The sequence below is a fragment of the Nestor notabilis genome, unplaced genomic scaffold, assembly GCF_000696875.1.
Source record: "Nestor notabilis isolate BGI_N333 unplaced genomic scaffold, ASM69687v1 scaffold6165, whole genome shotgun sequence".
NCBI lineage: Eukaryota > Metazoa > Chordata > Aves > Psittaciformes > Psittacidae > Nestor > Nestor notabilis.
Genome location: NW_009929680.1, coordinates 4257 through 20432, shown reverse-complemented (window position 1 = coordinate 20432; position 16176 = coordinate 4257). Strand labels below are relative to the sequence as shown.

Genomic DNA, 16176 nt, shown 5'->3' with positions numbered 1-16176 from the left:
CACTATGCTCTTGCTTCTACTACTGTTTAATATTTACAAGGCACTGACAGGTTGTTGCCGTTTTCACTGGTACCAAACATTATTTTACAAAGCTGGAATGCTTATCATAATCTAGGATTTGCTGAAGCACAAAAAGATGGAAAAGGAAAGATCAGGATAATGATTGTGAAAGATTAGGAGGCGTGGAATCTTTTTGGGGTAGGCTGTCTTGTTAGTTATTTCATGTTATGTCCTGTAGTAGCGCTAGTGAATATTGTCTGTAAGGGTTAGTTGAAATGATGAGTCTAATCAAGAGACTGGTATTCTTCTGCCTCAGTGCATGATTATTAAAAACTGTCATCCTGTGTACAACTGTCTGTTTCAATGGGTATGAGAAAATACTTCTTGCATATATGTACAACATAAAGTGAAGAATACTCACTTCTTAATATTTTTGGAATAAAAGTTATCCATGATGATTTTTTTTTTCCCCCTGGAGTATCTACATACTGAGATTTCTGGAATGCTGCAAGAAATAAATTTTTGTATATATTAAATGTGCCAAGAGTAAGAAGAATGTTGCTAATTTGGCTTCAGGGAATTTAGTCTTACAATTTGTACATATCATGAAAAAGAATGGAATTTAACTTAAGTATTGGGTGTTTTCCCTTGAGTAATTTATTTAAGAGAGGCAGATACCACTTAAGTTTTGTCTAACCGTTAAGTTAATATCATGAGCTAGTAAAATTGATTAAAAAGTGGTAGATGCAGCTGCAGTCTAAATTGAACTTTTTTCAAATTGCTGTACTTTGAGAGGGCAGTCTTAACTGTATTTCAGGATGAAAAAAATAATGCACCGATAGGCTGTTCATATAAATAACGTGCTTTTTATAATATGATTTTTTTTTTTTTAGTAGAACTCCTTAAAATTATACAGCTGTCAGATTATTAAAATGAAATGTTCTTACTGCTGATTGCTAATCGTGGTATCATTCAAGAGGATTGTTGTTTCTTCAGCTGTGATTCTGTTTAGGTTTCTTGTCTTTATCCAGAAACGGTTCATCTAAATGTTGTCTGATACTACATTTGAATGTGGTTCTTTATTCCTACTCAGAACTTCATCGTAAACATTTGTTTTACAAATTTTATTCCTAGGAATGACAAAATCATTCCTTGTGGAATCATGGCTTGTGTTGTGAGCGTGCATATGAAGTAAATTTTAATGTATTCAGTCACAAATGAATTTTTTTTTGTAATTTAAATTAAAAATATGATATACAAAACAATTTTGTAAAGTTTTCTGTTTGAGTATTTATATGCTGTCATATAAATACAATCAAATTCATAGTAGATTAGTTCACAAATTGTGCTGCTTTCCATCTCTTGCATTAGGTAACTGTACACTAGCATACTAAGAAGGAATGAAATACTGAAATGCTTTTTGATGTGTTGTTGTAGACAGTGTTATATGTGTGTGTGTTATAACTTCCTTTTTTCCTTGTTCTTTTTTTGCCTCTGTTAACTGTAGACTGCACACATCTTCAGTATGGTTTGTTTTAGTCAATATGTTTTGTTGTTTGCAGAATGTTAGCGGTGTATTAGTGTGCATGTATACATTTTAAGAATAAAGGAAATTGCTGGATGTTTCTCTTTTGGTTGGTGATGTAGCATAGCATGGAGTTAAAAAAATTTTTTTGGCCATTACTGAAGATTGCATTTATAATTTTTGGCATCATACGTGGAAAAATATTTTTTTCCTAGTATTTATGCCTTTCTACTGAGATAACCATGCAAGACAGGGATAATTTTAATGCTGAAGTTGCTACAAGTTTAAAATAATGGCTTTGAGCCCCTTCAAGTTGTGCAATTTTTATACTATACACTATGTAATCCAAAGAATCATAGTTAACTTTTTCTTCTATTCTTATATTAAAGAGATAAATACCAAGAAAAAGGTGGTTATTCCCTGTCAACTGCTGGGTTTATTTCCCAAATGTATCCAAATCGATTGGATATGTATTAATTTACTTTTGCAAAAAGTATCCTACCTTAGATATGCTGCTGAAGTTGTGTATTGCAGCTGCTACAAAGTTGCTCTATCATTTTATCTATCAGTATGAAATCTGATTTCGTTCATAAACTGATGCAGGGATCTGTGAAGAACATCACATTCTGACTGTGCTAGCTGTCAAACAGAAATACCTGATCAAATTTGCATCTAGTCACACTATCAAATCTTTCTGATTATGAAAGGATCAGTTTTATTCTTTAAACAGCTAATGTAAATGTGGATATGGCTTAAGATACCTGTTGTGACTCATATGACTGAAGCTGTTCAGGGTTAACTCGTGAAGCTTTGTTTTATTGTGATAAAACAAATGCACCCTCTCACAATGCAATTTCCAGAATAGGATACAATCACAAGTCCATATTTAATAATGCTATTTATTCAGAGGATAAAAAGGTTTTACATCCTGGTAGATCACATAACATGTCTAACGCTATTTCACATTGTTTGATGTAGCATTTGCCAGGGTTGCTTCATTAAATCCAGTCAGTGAGTCAGTTAGAGCTACTCAGAGTCACAAAAGGAATCTTCACTGTTAGGTGCCAGTTTCTGGGTGGCAGCGTGGAGAGTGCAGATTGCAAGGAATGTTACTTTAAACCAGTCAAAATGGTATGATAATTAAGTTACAGACAACTCATTTCTGGTGGGTTCATGTAATGGTTGGCTAGGGAGACTGGGCTCCTCACGGGCCCCTAGAGACTTCCTTTGAGGTTAGGGGAAAATTTTGGGGTTCTCCTCTCCTGGAGGGAGTTACTGCCTTCTGTAGGTTGGCACGGATCTGTGCTAAAGTTGGGTGGTGAGTCCCTGCTTACGGCCAGGGATCTGCAGCTATGAAATGCTTAGTTCTTGGTGTGTCATGGACCCTGGAAGGACCTACAGTTGCTTGTGGATTTCAAGGTCATGTGATACGGAGAGAATGTTCTTCTATCCTGTTCCTTCCTTACATGTTGACTTCTGGCCGCTGTTTCCCTAACAGCTATTGGCACTTCAGGGTATAGCTGCTTCAGTGCCTCTACTCTGATTCCAAGGACCAGACTTTCTTGGACTTGAATGCCTCAAATCTGGACTCCACCACTAGATTTGTCAGACACATTTCTTTAGCAGGCATTACTGTGACTGTGTGGCATACTGTGACATATCTTTGACTAAAAAATAACCAAATCCAAACCACAGCTTTTTGAATATATATTTAATGAGATCTGGAAAGACTGTGTCATTCCTTCTGTTACTGAGTAATGCATTCTAATTAAAGTAATTCACCTGTATACTAAGTCTAGTCACTAACATCATGCTAAATTCAGTTCATGCTATGCTTATAAATACTGTATTTGGGGGTCTTTTGGCTGCATGACCCGCAGCTGGCACAGTGCTCTGCTTTGTTGGCCGATGAACAGATTACTTGCTCTCATAGATTCAGTCTTCACTTTATGCGGCTGGTACATCCTGTAAGTTACTTCAGTTGTGTATCAATTTATCCTCCTTTGGGTACAAAATGCTGAATTCCAAAGTCCTCCTTAGAAAATCTCCTTTAAGAGGGAACCTCTGCTTGAGTTGAGGACCCGTGAAACTTTGTTTTCAGTTATCTCTAAGGAGAAACCCCTAAACTGTCCTTCTGATATGACCCCTTACCTTTGGTCTGTATTCCCTGTATTTTTCTGAAACATCTTTTGAGTAGCCGTTGCAGCAGCAATAATTCACCTGCTTGTAGCTTATAGCTACAATTTTTGTCTTTGCCGCCTTCTAATCCCCTCCCTACAAACTGCCTAACAAATGTGGGATCGTGTTTCATCAGGGCACTGATGCCATTATAGTTGGTGGAACCAGAGGAGATTTCCCTGTGCAGATCAGGAATAAAGGATTGAGTACACTTCATGCTTTGTGCCTTGCCGAAATGTGGGATTAGCTTCTGATCTGGAATTTTTGAGTTATAAAATAACCAGAACACAGGTTTTTGCTCCTAATGAGAAAAGGAGAAGGGTTTGTCTTTCTCCGTCTGGAGGGTATGTAAATTTACGTAGATTTCTGGCAAGCCTATTACTGTCATTTTAAGTTTGTGGTTAGTAAAGATGATTTCCATTCCAGGTGACATTCTTTGGCATGTACACTGCTCTCCAGGGATTCACTAACATGCTTGTGGTAGCTGTGAGCGATCTTCATCCTTTCCTGACTTAAGCTACTGACCATTGCAGAGACCATTAGGAATTGAGGGATTTTTTGCCATTTTGTACAGCACTTCTTATGTTCAATAGTCCAGATCCTCATGTAAAAATGCCTGGAAGTTGTGTTTATGTCTGCTTAGTCTGCTGAGTTCATTGTGTGATTCACTGTGCTTCACCACCTGCACTGTAAAATTGTTCATGCCTCATGCAAAATGTATCCTAGAGGTTCTTCACCTTTTTGTATTATTAGCCCATACAGCTTTTTCACCAAACTTTTCTTCTGTTGAAATTGCCCTGTTTTGATAGCTCTCTTGAGCTAGGTGAAGAAATTTTAATTTTTCAAAAATATGTATTCATTCCAAATTTGACTCTAAGCTTTCAGAAGTCTGAACCGGTTTGTTAAGTTGTCTTTATTAAAATCAGTTCTCCTTTGTCATCATTATGCGATCAGAGGATGGAGGTGTGTTTGTGGCATACAGATACATTCATTAAGCAAAGCAGGAATTCTTTACTGAATTTCAGAGGCCTCTCGATCTGCCTTGCAAAAGCCTTTCTCTGTCTGCCTTTTCCTTTCAGAAAAACAGTGATTGGACAGGATTTCAGTGCCTCAGCTTAGGTGCAGTACATTTAGTCATCATCTTCTCTAAAGCACAGTTGACATTCTTGATGATAATTAGATGAAATCAATTTCCCCCCCCCCCCCCTTAAATGAAAAGGCTGTTTAGTATGTAAAAATTAAAATGTACCATGTCTCTGGAAACATTATTGCTAGCCCCAATTAAGAGGTACTTTGCTTCCTTTAAGATGTCTAATGTGTATGTCTAACACACACATTTGTGTGTTTGGAAGATTTACTAATCATTTCAAAGATGAAGGTGACATTTCCCTGACATTTCATACATAGCTGGAAAAATTGGTCCTCTGAAACTATAATTAAAACAGATAACATAGTGCAATCAACTTAACTGTACATTCTGTTCTGACAGATAGTAATTCAAAAAGAAAGCAAAGGGTCAACCGTAGTATTCTTGCTGCTTTTTAAAACATTAATTCATTTACACAGAGTGTATGCTGACATCTGATGCTTTCCTAAGTAAAATCTGCCAAATACATTCAGGTTTTTGTCTCCAAATAGTTCACCAATCTCTTGTGTAATGATCTTTTCTATTGCTGTTTCACTGAACAAAAAAAAATACTTTCTAACTCTGTGTTGTACCTTAAAAATTCTGGTATATAAGTAATAATATGCATATAAGTAATCAAAACAGTAGAAAACTTTATTTGGAAATAAAGCAAGTATTTTTGATAGTAAGTTGAGTGAATTCCTTGACTTATTATAAATTATACAGATTATATCTGTATTTGTTTTTTTTTTATGTTAGTGTTATATATGAGTAGTTACATTCCTGCAGAACAGATTGTCGTAACAGTGCTTGATTTCACATATAACAGTAATGAACTCAGAGTTACCACTCAAAAGAAGGTCTTAATGTTCCTGAAGATACCAGGTCACTATTTACTTAGTGCTCTAAACCAAAAATATGCTAGAAGTTTTGTGGAAAGGGAGAGAAGATAAGAGAAGAAAACATTACATCACTGTCTAAATTGATGTGCACCTGCTTCCCATGTACCACAGAACTGCAGAGTAATTTAAATTGGAAGAGATATCAGGGAAGCCATCTGGTCTTGTTTCCTGCATAGAGCCGGGTCATCTTTTGTGTTATGTCAGGTTACAAAATGCCTTTTTTCAGTTGAGGTTCTAGGAGGTCTAGTGATGGAAGTCTCTCTGGGCAATCTGTTTCAGTGTTTGATCACTGTCCTTATTGTGATTTTTTCCCCACCGATATCTAACTGGAATTCTTCTCTGTTGCTGTTTTCCTTTTGCTGTATACTACCTGGAAGAATCTGCCTCCATGTAATCACTTATTTTCAGCTCTGTAAATTAAAAAAATTATGTAGGAGAACTCAGAAAGGCAAAATAATGCTCATATACGTGGAGGACCTTCTGTAGAATTAGTGAATGAGTACACTGAGCTTCACAGACTTGAAAAAGCAGACTGAAGACTAACATGATGAAGATACATACAATATGCTGGGTGTTGGATGACATAGAGAAAGTGAATATGGAATGCTGGTTGTTCACTGTCTCTTCAGAAACAAGAAGTAGGTGCCATCAGATAACCACAGAGGCAGATGATTCAAAGCTAGCAGACAGACCTGTTCTGCAAAAAACATGTAATGAAGTTGTGCAACTGGTTGCTACACCAGTGGTCTGTAATAGTTTATACAGATTCAGAAAGCAGCTGAAAAAAAATTCTTCCATAACTGTAGAAACATAACATCTTACACAACTAAGGCAGATCTTACGTGACAGAACTTAAGAGGACAAACATATGCTTTAAAGAATTATCATTCCCCTTTTCCTGCAGGCCATTAGGCCACTGGCATAGCTTGGGCTCTATCTTTTGTCTGAGAAAACATAGCTGTTCTTAAATTTCACACCAGTAAGTCTGTTTTTTCAGGCTACACCCTGCAATTCATAAGGTGGAATATTAATTTACATCCAGTGCAGTGTTTTACAGTATGTGTATCTCAACTATGCATTATTTCTGCTGCTTTGGAAGGTGTTGCTTGTGTTTAAAACAGAAAGTGTTACCTTATCAAAAAATGATTTTTTGAATAGCTGTGCTGTTTAATTGGTTTCATTGTGTACTGGAGATATTTTTAATTAGCTTTGAATGTTTTAATTTTTAGTAACTCTACGTTCTATCTTCATGGCTCTGCAAACTGCAGCTCTCAATTCTAGATATCTACAATAGCAAACTAAGAAAACACGTATTTTTATATTTCCGAGGAAGGTGCTCTGAGGGTAATGATCTGTTCAGCTCAAATAATCAGCTCATATTCAGCCAGCAACTCATTCCATTTGTGAGTGCAGTGTTAATAGTTTAAAATATCCTGTTTTGTCTGATAAAGGTAGTGAGATTCTTTATCTGGTTTTCTACCTGTGGTCTTTCTGAGACACCCAGAGGAAAAGGAAAAAAAAAAAAGCTTTTTAGGCAAGAGATTAGTCTTACTTCAGACATAAAATCATAGACCTTGGGGACATCAGGCATCTACTGTTCAGATTTTAATATACATCAGCATTTACATCTCCCTGAGTATGTGCTAATACTTATAAAACAGACACACAAAGATTTTGTGGTTACAATCCTCATCCAGTCATCAATAGGCAAGCTAGAGTTGCTGTTGCAGTCTGTTTGTTATATAGTTTTGGGGTGTCTCCTAAATAACTTCTAATACCCAGTGCTGAAGTGACTAATGCAAAGATCCATTTTCAGAAAATTATTTTCATCATCATCATCATCGAATAATTTGGGTTGGAAAGGACCTTAAGATCATCTAGTTCCAACCCCCTGCCATGAGCAGGGACACCACACATTAAACTGTGTCGCCCAAGGCTCTGTCCAACCTGGCCTTGAACACCGCCAGGGTTGGAGCATTCACAACTTCCTTGGGCAACCTAAGAATTCTTGCTTATAAATCAGTGAACTCCATTCTTATGCCAGACATTTATAGCCTTCTGAAAGTAAAAATTTTTCTTGTTCTTCCCATTATGTGAATCTGAAGCCTTAAGATGAATATTGTTCTGGCACCTTTTTCATCAGGAAAATCGTAGCATTCCTTTTATGAAAAAGAGAACATCTTAATTGCTCTGGCAGATACTGTCTGGTATGTCTTTTTTATCCGTATGTTCACTGAACATATAGTTTTCAATAACTAGCAGGAGCTCCTCCCTTCTGGTTTTGTTAAAGCTCTTGTACTGTACTGGAAGAGTTCTCATAAATCTCTAAGGACCACATCCCAAGCCAAATCTCAGAAACAGTACTGTCATGCTCACTTTTAGATGTCGCTGATAATATTCTAATGAAATCTTCTTGAGAATGAAGTTCCTCTTTCAGTTGGAGGGTCCTCATCATATTTCCTCTAAATTTCCTATGAAACTTCTCTAATTTCATTTGCAAGCTCACATTCAACTTCTGTATCCATGCTGATGCTTTGTATCTGACTCATTAGGCAGTTTTTCTTTGCATGGAATAGTATTAAAGTATTTATCTGTTCATATCCCCTATATGTACATGTCTGGCTAGTGTTTTTAGCAGTATTGAATATATGCTGCATTGTCCATTGTCCTCTTACTGCTAATCTTCCACCTTTTGATCAGTAGAGATATGTTACTATTAGCCTGCCCTTGGGAGCATTAGCTTTTTTATCTTCCTTAGATCCTTCTCCAGCTTCTTACTTGCTTGCCTTTCTAAAAACACACACACACACACACACACACATATATATATTTATAATAACACCTAAGATACAGCCATTTTTCTGGATTTATACAGCTAAAAAGCTCTTTGGGACTTTTATGTTATGCAGCTCAATTTAAGCAAAATCTTTTGCACTGTTGCTTTGTCTTGCTGAGGTTCATTCAAAATACTGTTGTGAATATGATTCTTAAGGCTTGTCATTTTTGATTGTGTCACAGTTCTGGGCATATTGTATTATTTTTCATACACTCCAAGGTCTGTGGTGATTTTGCCCAGTGACAGAACTGTATGCCTGGCAAAAGGGATATTTTTGTCTACAAGACCCTAACAGTTGCAGTGCATGACCAGAGAAGATAAATTTTAGGGGAAAATCCATTAAAATGGACAGGAACTCATGTTGCACAAAATCCCCCGAAGTGAGCATACAAAAGAGAGAAGCTTGGCTTTCTGTGCTTCGTGTAAAAAGATGCACCTAAGGAAATCCTCAACCAAAATACGGAGTGCTTCCTTTGCATTTTTCAGCTGCCCTGAATCCTGCACTTCTTTTGTGGGGGTTTATACTTTATTTTTCCTTTCTGTATCTTGTCAAAATTGAAAAATAAAAAGTAAAATAAAGAGTGCCCAAGTGGTTGTCTTTTGCTGTGACATCTCTTGAAAAGAGCTGAGGTGATTGTTTTGACTGTTAAGAAGGAAAAAGAGGACTGGAACAAAAGTCTGACTGAGATGTATACACCTGGAAACAGGAGTTCAGCATTCCTTGTTTTGTGGCAGAATTATAATAACACTGCTGCATCCAAAATTGATTTCTTGTAAAATATGACAGAGCACTTTAATCTGATGATTACAAGTAGTTGCTGTCAATAAGTGTCTCAATAAAAGTTATTTAATAAATCCTTTCAACATTATTTGGAAATAAAAGCAGTAGTGCTCTGCATTATTATTAAACACGATAATTCCCACCCATATCATTAAACAGTAATTCCCACCCATAAAACAGATCTTTGCATTCAGTCTTCCATCAGTCCAGGGTAAGTAGGTGGCTTTTCAGCAGCTTTGCTACGTGTGATCATCCAATGGATAGAAAATTCATTACCTGTTCTAAGTGCCAGTCCCAGGTGTGGTGGAGATTCATTTCAGTTCATTCTGGAGAGTGATTAGAAATATAGCTAGTCCTAAAAGGGAACTATCAGTCAATGAATTTTTCATAATTCCTTGTATGATGTGCTCTCATGCCACAAGTACACTTAAACACAGTTAAAAAAATAGATTATAAGTGTTCCCTAATGACAGTATATATTTTCATATGTATCTAGCTTTTTAATGATAAACTACAATTTATTCTACAATAATTCAGTCATTGCATAAAATATTATGGCTCACAGATGAGTTTTCTTTTTAATGAAATTGGTGTACTATAAAATAAAGGAAGTGACAAATCACACTATAGTTTTGCTAATATCTCTGAGAGTCGTTCATTTAAACTAAAATGAAACTGAATCAGCTAATATGTTTTAGTAGCTGGAAACATGCTAGGAAACATGCTACTCCATAATGCTCTCTACGATATCCCTGATGCAGAACTCCCAATTCCTTTCCCATGTCCTTCTCAGGTTTGTTAGTCAGGTTAGTAAAATGTCTTACGAATTTGTCTGAACTGTATGTAGTGACTACATAGCCAGCAGGGTTGTCCCGTTTGGTCCAATATCTGATGTTTGCTGGAATGAGTATTGTGTGGAATTACAATGAACTGTTCTTCCTGAGGACATGGAGAGTCTTCGCTCTCTGTTAGCTTCCTTCAGAAATTTTAAATAACCTGATAACCTGAGATATTCCTTTCATCTACTAAATCCTTTGCTAAATTGTGAGGGCCTTGGCTGAGAGATTCAAAATTTGATGTGACTAGGATGGAGATCACTGAATGACAGTTCTGATGAGCATTTCCTTTTATTTTGGAAAGCAGACTTAAAATAATGCTCTGACTTAACTAGTAGGATTGTACACACACATAAATATATACCTATGAAAAAAGTAGATGGGCTGTTCTGGGTTGTATTCTTATACAAGTTTAGGAAAAAAAAAATACATAACATGCATAAAAATCCCCTCTTCACACTGGTGAATATACTGTTCTGAGTGAAAGCACTTTTCCTGCAGATGAAATGCGTCCTTCTAAGGTGGTCTGCAGCTGAGGAATGGCAAAAAAAAAATAAAAAAAATTCTTTAAAAGACCACTGTTGCTGCTCGTCGGTTTTATCCAGGTTGTCCTAAAAATTCTTAAATGGAATAAATAAACTCACTTCAGACTACAGTTGTGTGTCTCATGTATTTGATAATGCCTCCTGTGCTGACAAATTACAAGTCTCCGTTGCTGTAAGATAGGGTGTAGTTTCAGTATGTCAGAGGGAAAGTGCTGTGAAAATACTGAACAATGTTCATAAATATACTGTGGTTTGAACAGGGAATGCACCGTATTTGGAACAAAGCCCATTAATCTGCATTTTAATGCTCGTTCTGTTTACTGTGGTTGTTAGCCTCTATGTATCATTTGTTGCTGCCTATCAAACCCTCTGGTGTCTGAGTCCATGAGTCTTTCTGGTACTTGGGAGTCAATAAGCCTCCCTCTTGTTAAAAAACGTTTTTCAATAAAGAGAATCTGCTGAATGTAGAACCATACTTGCAGTTTGGTGTCGTCATTAGATAAACATACCATCAGCATAAAATAGAAAGAAAACAACTGAGCTTGTTTAGTGGAAGTGTAAATGGAATTCTTGCATCTTTTTGGTAACTTATTTTCTCCTGATCTATAAGAAGCATGCATTTAAGTGCAGTTAAATATTATGACTCACTTCTAAAGAGATGTGTGAAATGAGTGGATCATTCAACACCCAGCATGCAAGCAAAATTAGACTGTGTCATCCTGAATTGTTAATAAGATTTTTTTGTTTAAATCATCAATATTATAAAAATAAAAATCAGGTCCCAGCACAGAGATTTTTATTATAAGAAAATTAATTGGCATACAATATTACTTGAGTCTGAGAAAAGGAATAAAAATGTTCTTGATGGGTAGAGGTAGTTAAGGAGTATTTCAGGGACTAATAAAATCCATATTTGTGTTTTGACTGTTAGTGTTTTGACTGTTTGACTGGTTTTTGTACTGTTTTGCACAACATACAGATTAAGGCACATTGCAGAATTTTACTGCCAAATAAATAAATTTATATTACTGAGACAATGTTTAACCTCTGTCCTGTTAAGTAAATTGTATTTGTGTCATTTTCAAACACTGGTATATTCTGTGTACAGAATAAACAGATTTTGCTGCTTATTCTGAAGTCCTGGAATGAACTGAAGCTGCATTTATTACATTATCAGATTTTCAATTTCTTCAGTGAAGGGTGTCCAAAACCTGGAAGCAACTTTCATTTGTAACACACGCAAACACTTGTAGTCTGTCTCCATTATCAGTTTCATACAGTTTAGATAACCTATAGCTAATTAGAATGAGGTTGTTCATGTGTGATCTCTCTGCTACAGGTTTAATTACTTTGCAGATACTCATTAAAATATCTTGCCTGTTTCTGAGAGTGATTTACAAGCAATAAACTCAGTTTGTCACTATTAAAAAAAATACATTTTTGTATTTTTTGAAAGATTCTTTGATACTAATTTGGAGAGCTGATGGTAGCTCAGAGGTTAAGACATATACAGTCTTCGGGCTATGTCACGTTATGAGCTGTCTGGAATTTACATTGACTTACGCTGAACTAGAGGTGCTTAAGGGCTGTTTCAGTGTCCCAGTTAGGTCCCTCGTCTTACAGAGTTTAAAATCCAGATGGTGCCTACAAGTATGAGTTATGATAATGCCAGAAAGCAAATGGATCCTATAACTTGCACTGATTGGTAGTAGTATTTACAAGTAGTCTATTGTTAGAGAAGAACATGTTAATAAAAGGAAAAAAACCCAAACGTATATTTAGTAAGGATAATGTACCTATGTATTTTCATTTTACTATGGGGGCTTTTTTTTTATTCTGTGGTTTTAAAATCAATGTCCTTTAAAATAATATTTCAGGAGAGAGAGAACTGAGAATTATGCCCTGTACTTTTAGGATACAAAAGAATTTCAGTTCTCTTTGTAGTTAGCAATAGTGATACTTAAAATAATTACACAAAATATTTAAGAAATTATAGAATTTGTCAGTGGTTAAATTGATGTGAGTTAGCCTAATCCCACTGAAGCTGACACTTCTCCAGTAACTCAGTGGTCGTACCAATTTGCTAGGTTTCACTGGAGATACCACTTTTTCTCCTAGGACAAGAAAGACAAAGTCTCAAGATTTGATACTATACGTCATTCCATAGCTGGAATTATAAGGTCTCCAAAATCCATGCTGGGCTCATCCTCGGTAAGTGGCATCAGTAATGTGGTGGTGTACTATGCTGTGTTATTTTTACAGTTTAAGTAGGATTTTTTTTTTTCTCCTGAAGCATTGTAAATTTCCATCTATAAGGACAAAAATTACATTAGAATAATGTTATAAAAACAGTGTTCTAATTGATCAGCAGACATCATAATATTGTGGCATATTAGTATGTGAGAACAACTTACTGCATTTAAAGAAGAAAAAAGGGAATTTTTATGTTTTTTGCAGCAATAAGACTGGTGCTACACTTTGAAGAGTCCCCTTCCTGGGGAGTCTGATTTACTGGAAATGCAGTGTGTTATCATAGCCTGTAGTGGGTCATGCATGTGCTAAATTGTTACAATAATTATATTCCCTGTATTTGTTATAAAGGCACCAGTATATAAGCATATTATTGCTACTACTACTACTACTTCCTCAACAGCTTTTACTATTTAAGTAATTAGGCATTATACGTCTTACTTCAATCCACACTAAAAATGCTTGTTGAGTATCTCTTACTTCTAGTTGACTTTTGTTCAGGTTCCCTAATGGATGAAAAAACTTTCTTGTTTCTTTTGCTTTTGTATTACCTCTGTTTGTTTTCAAGAAGCTTGGAAGATTAATTAAAATACTAGAGCACCTACTTAGGGAGGTGACAGATTCTTTTTTTTTTTTTTCCCTGAAGTAGAACATCTCAACCCTTAAAACAAAAAAGAACCAAAACAAGCAAACAAAAAAAACAAACAAAAAAGTAAAGTTGGGCAAAATTTTTAGAACTTTTTAAAACTGCCTTTTAAATGTGATCTTGTTACCTGGACCATTAGCTCAAAATTTTTGAGAAAACTTTAGAATGAATGATTCAACTGTTTTATGCTCAGCATTGCATCCAAGGACCCATTAAAAGACCGAGTAAACTTTATTTAGGCTAAACAATATCCAGAATATGTGGAAGAGGTTAGAGTTGCATATACACATACGTGTAAGTATGTTTGTATACATAGGAAAATTGTGTATAGTGATAAAGGAATGGGATAATAAATATGATAATGATATAAAATCAGTACAGGAAGACTCTTCGTATGACAAGTGTGAAAGTTACATGGCATATTTGAAAAGTAATAGGGGAAATCCTGCTAAAATATTGAAATATCCTTGGAGATATGTAAAATCTCCACAGTATCCTAATCTTTGCTTTATAAAACTTCTAATTGACATTAACATGCAACATCTCATATTAAAAGCGTATTAAAATGTGTATTGCTGTGGTCTCTGTTTGTGTAGACCTCCAACTCTATCTATTTGTATGTGTTGTACAACTTGTTTCAATTTTTATTTTTTTTTTTTAATAAAAATACTACCCAAAACTGCTTCAGAGAAAAATTGGAAGAGAAAAAAATTTAAGAAAATTATCAAGATAAAACATTCCAATTAAGTCAGGGTCAATGGCAAAGTCTTCATTAGCTTTAAATGTCTTTTTAAGGAACTTATGTGACTCATTTTAATATTCATTCCAATCTGTATCCCTGTTAATTCCATGGAAGCTGGTGTAAACCTGGGTGTAGATACATGGTGGGTAGGATTGCTGAAACCTTGGAATATATTTGGGAGAAGCAAGATTGGGATTGGGTCATTTGAGGCAGAAAGTAAAATCTGAATATACAAAGGTACTCTTGATTACGTGTCACTTAAATGAGCTTCAGAGTCACAGTATATAAACCAATCAATTTTCAGTTTTGCTGTGTTTTGATTTAGCAATTTCTCGTGTGCTAGAAAGGCTAAACATGCATATACAGCTAAAATTTGCTTCAGGAGTTAGTACTTAGCTCCTAATGTGGTCAGCTGCGAGGCTTTTTCCGGCTGACATCACTGTGCTTATTGCTAAATGTGTAAGCCAGTACTTAAAACTTATAATCCATCAACAAAGTATACAAAGTGATTACTGAAGGTGTGTTATAAAATAATTATAACACATGTAAAAGTTTTTTTTTTCTTTTTTTACTAGATCAAGACCATAAAGGATCTTGAAGCAGAGTAGGAAAAAATGTGAACTACCTGTTTTCATATTATATGTTTTAAGTATATTGAAACTTTTAGAAGTAGAGCCATATCTTGGTTTAAATACAGTGCTACTCTAAAACACTGCCGCCTATTTAATTGTTGGGAGAAGTTGGATTTTATATGTAATTAGGGAAAACAAATTTTTTTCATGTCATCTGAAGAAAGTCAGAGAAACTGCACTTCCAAAAGCAGCCAGGAGTTTATCTGTTGCTTAAATTATTTGTGTGCTCTCAGAATGTGAAGGTAAAGGGTAATATAGGGAAAAAGCATAGTTCGAAGAGAAAACAGCAAGGTTAGGAATTCATGTGCTTTTTGTGGGCAAAATTCAAGCCAGTTTTCTGTAATAAGATATACGTTTAATGAAATGAGAAAACACAAGAAAAGGGGCAACTTTCATGTACCTGTAGTGCAGTGCTATGAATGAATTGTTTGAAGTCTGAATTAATAACATCATAAATACTAGTATCTGCCCCACTGCCTATTTTTTTTTTGCCACTGCAACATTTGAGCTTAGCACAGACATCTATTATTGTTTATAGGTTAATAGGTTGAATTAATGTTGCTTTCATATGGTATATTAGCATGTGGGAATGAGCCAGGAATATGGAAGCAAAAGGTAGGATATTCCATAGGGAGTTATCTCAACTTATCAACCTAAATTTGTTGGTTTTCTTTGCCATATATGTCTGTGCCCCTCTTTTACACTTGGGGCAAAAACGTCCTGACTTGCTTAAAGATGGAATATAAGGAAGTACACAAAGTCTGAGCTGAGAATATATGTGAAAATACAGTGCTGTTAGTTTAATAAAATGTCATTCCCATTATTATTTTCTTTTCATTGACAGCATAAGTACAGGAATAATATCTAGGTTTTTGAGTTAGAAGTAATACACTGCTGTTCGTTCAATTTTTCTCATGAATAAGGGCAGCAGCTGGGGACTGGTTCATTTTACTGTTGGAAAAAAAATGCTATTTCAATGGATTGTTAAACAGGGAGAGAGAAGGGGGCTAAGAATAAGTAAAGAGGACAGTAGTAGCATGATGTATATGAGAACATTTCCCTCCACTCAGAAGGGATGTGTTTCATCAGGCCAGAGCAGTAGAAGTTAATTCAGAACTGTATGCTTTGTTTGTATCTGTTTGTGCTTAATTGAGGTGTGGGTCTTCCTGCTGTTATC

General features: G+C 35.5%; 1 protein-coding gene across 1 annotated transcript in view; it reads left to right on the top strand.

Moving 5' to 3' along the window:
- FER (fer (fps/fes related) tyrosine kinase) overlaps positions 1–16176 on the top strand; it is a gene marked incomplete at its 3' end in the record, with an annotated part of 38218 nt that overhangs the window by 17833 nt on the left and 4209 nt on the right. The window contains exon 8 of the mRNA XM_010015089.1: positions 12848–12940. Coding sequence (XP_010013391.1) covers positions 12848–12940 — 93 coding nt within the window. The remainder of the gene's footprint in view (positions 1–12847; positions 12941–16176) is intronic.